General features: G+C 41.0%; 1 protein-coding gene across 4 annotated transcripts; it reads right to left on the reverse strand.

Moving 5' to 3' along the window:
* Positions 1–320: 320 nt before the first annotated feature.
* LOC105478575 (IGF like family member 3) lies at positions 321–5,381 on the reverse strand. Of its 4 annotated transcripts, none has more exons than XM_071087191.1 (4): positions 5,225–5,381; positions 4,862–4,915; positions 4,480–4,750; positions 321–1,693 (listed from the first exon to the last, which is right to left on the reverse strand). In XM_071087191.1, exons 1-4 carry the CDS (start codon positions 5,247–5,249, stop codon positions 1,654–1,656), a joined length of 390 nt encoding a protein of 129 aa, XP_070943292.1. In that variant the 5' UTR covers positions 5,250–5,381; the 3' UTR covers positions 321–1,653. The 4 variants fall into 4 exon arrangements, with proteins under 4 accessions (XP_070943292.1, XP_011734331.1, XP_070943293.1 ...); XM_011736029.3 differs by having other exon boundaries at positions 321–577; positions 4,449–4,750; positions 5,225–5,378; XM_071087192.1 differs by having other exon boundaries at positions 321–577; positions 4,529–4,750; positions 5,225–5,377.
* Positions 5,382–7,736: the final 2,355 nt, after the last annotated feature.

Consider the following 7,736-nt stretch of genomic DNA (forward strand, 5'->3'; position numbering starts at 1 on the left):
TGACAGGGGTACTCAAAATACCTGTAGCGCTCAATTGCTCACCAGTGGGTGGGGTGGGGTGGGGGTGGAGCATGCTGGCAAGGGGATACAGGAGCCAGGGCAGGCGTGTTTTGGGCACTGGCAGGAGCACAACTCTGTACTCGCCCTGCGGCAGCATCTGGGGGATGCTCACAACCCATGAAACCTCAGAGGGAGTGTTGCAGTCAGCGCTCTTTTGGCTCTGCCATCCACAAATGGCTTAGGTGTTTAACAGCTCGTTGTGACAGCCCTGTGTATCCTGAGCTCCTGCTCAGTGTCCAGGAAGAATCAGGTTGCATGAATGAATTGAAGAGAGTAAATGTGGGGAATTTTATTGCCAATGAAGGTGGTCTCAGTGGAAAGGGGAGCTGGAAAGGGGATGAAACAGGAAGGTATATTTCCCCCGAAGTCTGGCCGTCCCCAGCTGGGCTCCTCTCCAAAGCTATGCCATCAAGCCATCCCTCTGAAGTCAAGTTGCTTCTTTCTGAAGTTCATCTGTAGTCTCCGATGTCCAGCTGCTTCTCCTCTTCTTCCCTTCTCTGCTCTCTGTCAGTGGAGCCTGGGCATTTTATGGGTACAGGACAGGGGCAGGGGTGACGGGGCAGGCCAGGAGTGGTTTTGGAAAAGGCAACATTTAAGCAAGAAAACAGGGATGTAAAGTTCCCCCCATGGGCCGTGGTTCCAGCCTTGAGGGTGGGTCTCTTACCAGGGACCCTGCCCTTTTGTGCCTAGAATTTTCCTGCCTCCTGTTCCTATCACAGTGCCCCAAATCAAAGTGTCTTAACAACGTACATCCTCAGGAAAAAATTATCCCCTACAAAAGCAATTTTAACAAACTGGAACAAGTGACTTGGCTGCTACACCCAATGTGTAGATATCAACAGAAGGACACAGTCACCATGAAAAAGCAGGAAGATATGATACCACATGAAAGATCATAACAATTGTCCAGCAGTAGATCCCAATAACAAAGAATTCCTCAAAATGCCAGATAAAAAATTAAAAATATGGATCTTAAAGAAAATGTGATGCAATAGAAATCTGAAAACCAACACAAAAAAATCAGAAATTCAGTTTGGAATATGAATGAGAAATTTACCAAGAAGATACAGATATCATAAACTTCTATAATTTGGCTATTGCACAGCATGATGCATATAGTAAAAGAAAATGTATATTTCAAAATTATTAAGAGAGTACATTTCAAGTGTTCTTACCACAGAAAAATGTCAAATATTGAAGGTAATAGATATGTTAATTTCCTTGAGTTTAATTATTCCACCTTGAATTCATCAATCATGCTGCATCCCATAAACACAACTATAATTTGTCAATTTAAAATAAAAAATTAAAAAAATAAACTTAAGAGGTTTATTTTTACGCTTTTTAAAATTCACATCCAATTTATAGCCCTTTTAAAATATATTTACATTTCAAGATACACATTTGATGGAACATGTACATTTGTCAGTGCTTAGAAAGTTCCAGTCCTATAGTCCCAAAAAAAGAAAAAAAAAAAAAAAAAGTTAGCCAGATGTGGTGGCATGTGCCATGTGCATGTAGTGCCAGCTACTTAGGACACTGAGGTAGGAGGATCACTTGAGCCCAGGAGGTTGAGGCTGCAGTGAGCTGAGATCATGCCACTGCACTCCAGCTTAGATGACAAAGTGAGATCCTGTCTTGAAAAAAAAAATAATAAATAAGAAGAAAAGAAAATTTCTAAGATTTTCCTCCCATCTGCTCACTCCAACACTCACAGCCTGAGCATCTTCCCAAGATGCATCTCAACAACTCACTGAGATGAGTATTATTTCCTCTCAACTGTGAAGAAAGAAAAATTGAGGAATTATGAGACAAAGACAAGGAGAAGAGAGGAAAGATTTCAGAATTAGCCAGACATAAAACAACAGTGTCTCAGGTGATGACTATCTAGGGTTGGTGTCACGTGGGTAGTAAAAAGAATTCACCAAGACAGTTGTAGGTAAAGAAAGGCAGATTTCTTAAGCAAAAGTAGAAACATATGTTGCAAGAAAGCAAAGGCAAAACAGCAAGTGGGAAGCTGACTGCAAAGAGACAAAGGCTTGCTGGGGATTTTATAGGATGGTGCTTGTGCTGGAGGGAGCTACTTACAGTACTGATAATGGCAAGGTTGCCGTGAGCTGATTTGCATTTTTCTTTTTTTAAATGAAATTTAGGCCGGGCGTGGTGGCTCAAGCCTGTAATCCCAGCACTTTGGGAGGCTGAGATGGGCGGATCACGAGGTCAGGAGATCGAGACCATCCTGGCTAACATGATGAAACCCCATCTCTACTAAAAAATACACAACACTAGCTGGGCGAGGTGGCGGGTGCCTGTGGTCCCAGCTACTCGGGAGGCTGAGGCAGGAGAATGGTGTGAACCCGGGAGGCGGAGCTTGCAGTGAGCTGAGATCCGGCCACTGCACTCCAGCCTGGGCGACAGAGCGAGACTCTGTCTTAAAAAAAAAAAAAAAAGAAATTTAACTTGGCTTTTACTGCATTTTTAAAATGTAAAAATGTAAAAACAAACACAACATAGTATTTCAATGCTGTACCTTTATGCAAATGACTTCATCTATCTTTTTAAAACTTGCTGTGATATAGCTAATGCTAAAACTGACACAGCTTCACTTTCTTCTTTTTCTCTATACTGAAAGTGGCAGAAATACACCTTTAATTCCAAGGCAATTTGGTTGAAGCCCTCAAAATAAAAAGTATACATCCACTTCCACTGCCCTGACTTTCCCCACATTGTTAATTCTGATTCTCTGTGCCATGTTAGTAGATTAGGCAGGCTATATATAATTCGTACAAAACATCTTTAGCCAGGGTAAGGCTTTAGAAACTATCTTAAAAAGAAACTTGTCAAAATATTTTTGATATTTAGGACAAATACTAAATATTATAATTTTCTCCCAGCACATCTGTTTACACAGCCCAATTAGCTGGGTGACCTGTTAAAGATCGGCTTATGGAATGAATAGGTGAAGTCATTTCCTGAGCCAAAAGATACAGATAATAAATGTTAATAATAGCAGCAGACTGAAAAATTCCTTTTTGTTGTTTTCTGTAGTCAACGGTTTTAGCAAAAGAACTTTAGAAAATGACAGATTTTTTTGGTAAAGTTAATGCCTGAAAAGAGTTTAATAAAGAACATCCAAGGCCTGATCGCTATTTTTCTGAGTGTAACTTTTAGTTACTTTCCATAAGTTACGTTCAGTTACCGTCAGACATCTTACTGATGCATGGAAAAATGCCCCAGAAACCTACTGTGGTTTACATACATTTTACATTACATGTATTACCTCTTAAAACCCCCAACAGAATAAAGTCTTAGCAAACACAAATTTTAATTTCTGAACACCCTTCCAGTAAGATTGTAAAGGTGGGAGGAAGGGGAGGAAGGATTTGTTTTTTGTTTTCCTAGTCTACTTGATTAAAATTTAATCTTCCAAGGGTTTGTTTAGCTCACTATCCAGGCTGCTAGTGTTATGATGAACATTATTACTTCTTTCCAGGGTCAAAAAAATGACATTTGAAAGTAACGTAAATGCTATGACATGATTTTCCCAAGCATGACCTCATCTTAAAACATTAGAATATTTAAGAATTCTAAAGATTGGTATACCACCACTGCACCAGATTTTTTAATTATTCCAACAGCTACAGGAATTTTTTATAGTTTTTTAATTTTATGAAATTAAAGCTGAAGAAAATAACTGATTTAGAAACCATAATAAAAGGAGAAGTACTTAGCCAGAGATATCAGTTCTTCCTGAAAAAGGATAGGTTACCTCCTCTCATTGCAGTTTTTGTCAAGGTATCTTAACTGATTTCAGGTAGAATTAAAAATTCAACTTAAAAATAGAAACAAACAAAAGGACTACTTAAACTGACATTAACTAATAAAAATATGCTCAGATTTACTGACAGAATCATGGGCACTTCATACAATATTTAGACTCTACCAGTTGTAAGTAAAATAAGGAAAAAATTACAATTACAAAGCCAGTCTTTTCCCTTGGGGAAACCAAAATCCACTTTTGACCAATTGTTCCCTGCTTATACATATACTGTATATTATTATAAGCTTCTTCAGAGAAGCAAAGCATCTTTGTCTTCCCGACACTGGATTATTTAGCATGGTAGTTTTTTACATCAGGAAGGCAACTGCATGACTTGCATTTTTCTACCAGCTGAGGATCTGGTGATAGCTGGGTGCAAGAAGGTTGTGGTTATTTATACAGGAGGGCTATTTGTCCTGGACCATGAAGAAAGGCAGACTTATAGCTTATCTGCTTCTTCTTTTTGCTTTCCCCTGCTCCCACCAGGCTGACTCTTTTGCCCTTATTAGAACTCCACAAACAGGAGTTCCTCTTCAAGCCCTCTGTATCCCTCATCCCTCCCTCATACCTTTAGTTAAGAGCAAGGTAGGGGCCTTTACCCGATACAGCTCCGGGAGATGGGAGATGAGTGACACTGAGACTTCGTACCCAGAACCTTCAGCTTCACAAGAAACTTCTGCTGGGGGCCAAAGGACTCGGGACAGCAGAGCTCAAAGCAGGGCCAGAAGGTGCAGTTGGAGCCACAGCGACGGGTCTGCTCCAAGGACAAGATGGCATCATCGTAACAGCACTGCTCCGAAGGGTTGTAGATCTTGTTCCCACACCTGGGCACCGGCTGGCACAGCCATGGTCCTGAGTCAACAGGAGCATCTGGGGGCAGACATTGATGGTGTGCATCCAAGGAAGAACAGATACTCAATTCCCGGTCTCTCTTCCCAACGTCACCTCTTCCCTTTTCATTCTTCCCTGTCCTGTCCTTACCTGTAGTTCCTTGTGAACACTGGGAGAGGAAGACTGTTATCCCCCAAACAAGAACTAAGGGAGAAAGAAAAAAGGTTGAACATGGAGCTGAGAATGTGACAAGTACGGAAACAAACAAACAAACAAACAAACAAAAACAGGGGTTAGGGTGGTTTAAAGGTGGAGATTATCACTTGGGGCTAAATCTGTATGGGATCCTGTTCAGGCAGGCTCTGAGCAGCACGCTCGTCACGCTTTGAGATAACTAGGAGGGAACAGGAGGCTGTAATAATGTTAGGGATAAAGGGGAATGAATTGGGTTGAGGTTTGGGAGCTGCACTGGGGATGGGATGAGACGATATTTGGATTTGGGGTCCTACTTACCCAAGATGCAGCATCGTGGCATCATGCTTCCAAAGAGGCTCTCAGAGAACTAAAGGAGAGGGGTAAAAGGCTGGAACTTATGGATGCAGGCTAAATGGGCTTGTCTGTTACCCTGGTAAGTTTACTGATTGGACGGTTGCTGATCGTGCCACCTGCAGTCTCCCAAGCACACTCCTTGAAAGTAACTGAAGTCTCCCAAGCACATTCCTTAGTTTCTGTAAGGAGGAGACTGGGTGGCGTAAGGGACCAGAGAGCCGAATATTGCAGACTGACTAATTGCATTCTCTGTATACTGTTCCCAGACCTCAGGGTGAATGAATGTAGGTTGGTCCTACTCCAAGTTAGGCTTCTAAGAGTTTTCGAGCTCTGGCATTGATGAGGAGAGAGTGCCCAACTAAGCTCCAATCAGAGAGAATACTTCAGCCACTTCCCCATCTGGTTTCACATCCTTCCCTTCCTAATGCTTGTTTCTTCTAAATTCCCCAAGCATGATGTCTCTGGAAATGTCAAGGGGATCCTTTCTGAAGCCACTTTCTTTTTTGCTCTGGAGTCATTAGAGTTGTCACCTGCCCTAACAGATGAGCCATGGCTCTGGAAACTTCAATAAGGGGGGTGGGGGTGGAGAATAGCAATGGCCCAAATCTCCTAGTGTGCTTGGTGCAAGGATTCAGAGACCTCCAGCATCTTAGTTACATGGTCAGGGAAAGTACTAAACACCTGCTTTTCATAATCATACTATATTAGTGGCCAATGATATGTGATGTAGTACTTAGATATGTGTAGTACTTAGGCGTGCAGACAGAGGGAAGGGAAGGGCAGGGCAAACTGAGGCCTGCCAGGCAAGTGCCAGCTAAGGAAGGGCTTGGACAAGTTCAAATAATCCCAAAGCTGTGGAAAGGACCTCAGCCTTCATGGGTGTGTGATGATTCCATCAGAAAATGTCTAAGGATTGGCCAGACTTTCCATCCTCCACTTGCTGGCACAGCATAGGGACGAGTTCATCCAGCCTGTACGATAGCCTTTGAAATGGTTCTCCTTTTCTGAGCTTCGTTCTTAGCTTCCTGTACATGTGCTGAGGTGTGGGGTGTGGTTTGGATGCACAAGGCTGCTTTTCCCTACCCCGGAACCTAAGAAGGCCAACAATGTGAAGATTCCTAGTGAGCCCAGGCTATCAGCTTGTTTACTACCAAATGTTAAAAAGAAACGTTCGAGTTTGATTAGGTAAATTACAAAGGACAAATAATAATATCTTTAATATACAATTATCATTCTTCTTCCAGATGAAACTTCAGCTTGACTATTGGGCATTGGGAAGTTAATGTGTACTTAACTTTTCATCTTACAGAAGTGGAGAGGGGCAACTTGAAGGGATAATTTTTAATACATTTTATAATGATAATCATTTAGATAAATTATCCTTAATGTTGTATCTCATTAATACTAAGATGTCATTGAAAGACACACTGTTGTTTTACAACTCTAAGATGCAATCTCATCACTTAGAATGTTTATACTTATTAACAGAGCTTCTTGCTCTGTTGAGACGTAGACTTTTGGAAGGCAAATAGAAAAATAAAAATATGTGGGAAATAAATGTGTTAAAGATTTCTTAAAATGTCTCCACATTTGGAGACTACCTCCTGTGAATCATCTTTCAACCCCAGATTGGTTCCTGTGCTTTCTTACACAACATCGTTCTCAGTTCTACCAACAGCACTGGTCATGCAGAGTTTGGTTTTATTCTAAGCTGCTGACACCCGTGCTGCAAGTTATCATTGAACTGGTGACACTAGCCCCTTCTTTCTTTGAATTTTCTTTCATCTACTCCTGGAGATTTTGACAACTCCTTCTGCCTTTCTTTCTTTTTTTTAAAATTATACTTTATGTTCTAGGGTACATATGTACAACGTGCAGGTTTGTTACATATGTATACATGGGCCATGTTGTTTTCCTTGTGCTAGACAATCCTTTTGTGCCTATCTCAGAAACAAAATGTGATACTCTTCATCCCTTTGTCTTCTTGTGTCCCATAAAGCACTTGGTTATTGATTTGCAAGAAAATATGTACCTGGGTTTATTCCTAAAACAATAAGTATATGCTTCATTAACAGTAAATTTACTTCATGGTCTTCTATTAATGTGTCATTCTGCACACACAACACACGAGCCAAATCATGGTGTTTTCTGATATTTAAAATGACAATTACACTCAACACATAAAATATAAGCAATCCACACAACTTAATTGAAGTGTCAAGAATATTAACCTGAAGACTTAGTTTGTCCCTGTACAAGCGACAGCAGCTATGTCACTCTGCTTGTCTGACAGCTATTGCAAGACCTTATTGATGATAAGTTGCATCACTAGTTCAAGGATATGGGAATGTAGACTATATATGTACATCTCTGAGTGGAGGAGAGTCATTCTAATTTGAAACTGAGTATTTATGAGGATCAGATGAAGTCACACTTGAAAAAGCTCCCAGCACAGTAGCTGGCATGTGTCAAGCTC

This window comes from Macaca nemestrina, chromosome 20 (genome assembly GCF_043159975.1).
Source record: "Macaca nemestrina isolate mMacNem1 chromosome 20, mMacNem.hap1, whole genome shotgun sequence".
In the NCBI taxonomy this organism is placed as follows: Eukaryota; Metazoa; Chordata; class Mammalia; order Primates; family Cercopithecidae; genus Macaca; species Macaca nemestrina.

Bases quoted from the DNA above. Each gene is read 5' to 3' on its own strand.
- LOC105478575 (XM_071087191.1), bottom strand. From the start codon at position 5,249: ATGATGCCACGATGCTGCATCTTGG. The intron at 4,916-5,224 runs GTAAGTAGGACC...TTTCTCCCTTAG, and splicing joins GCCACGATGCTGCATCTTGG to TTCTTGTTTGGGGGATAACA. The intron at 4,751-4,861 runs GTAAGGACAGGA...GTCTGCCCCCAG, and splicing joins GTGTTCACAAGGAACTACAG to ATGCTCCTGTTGACTCAGGA.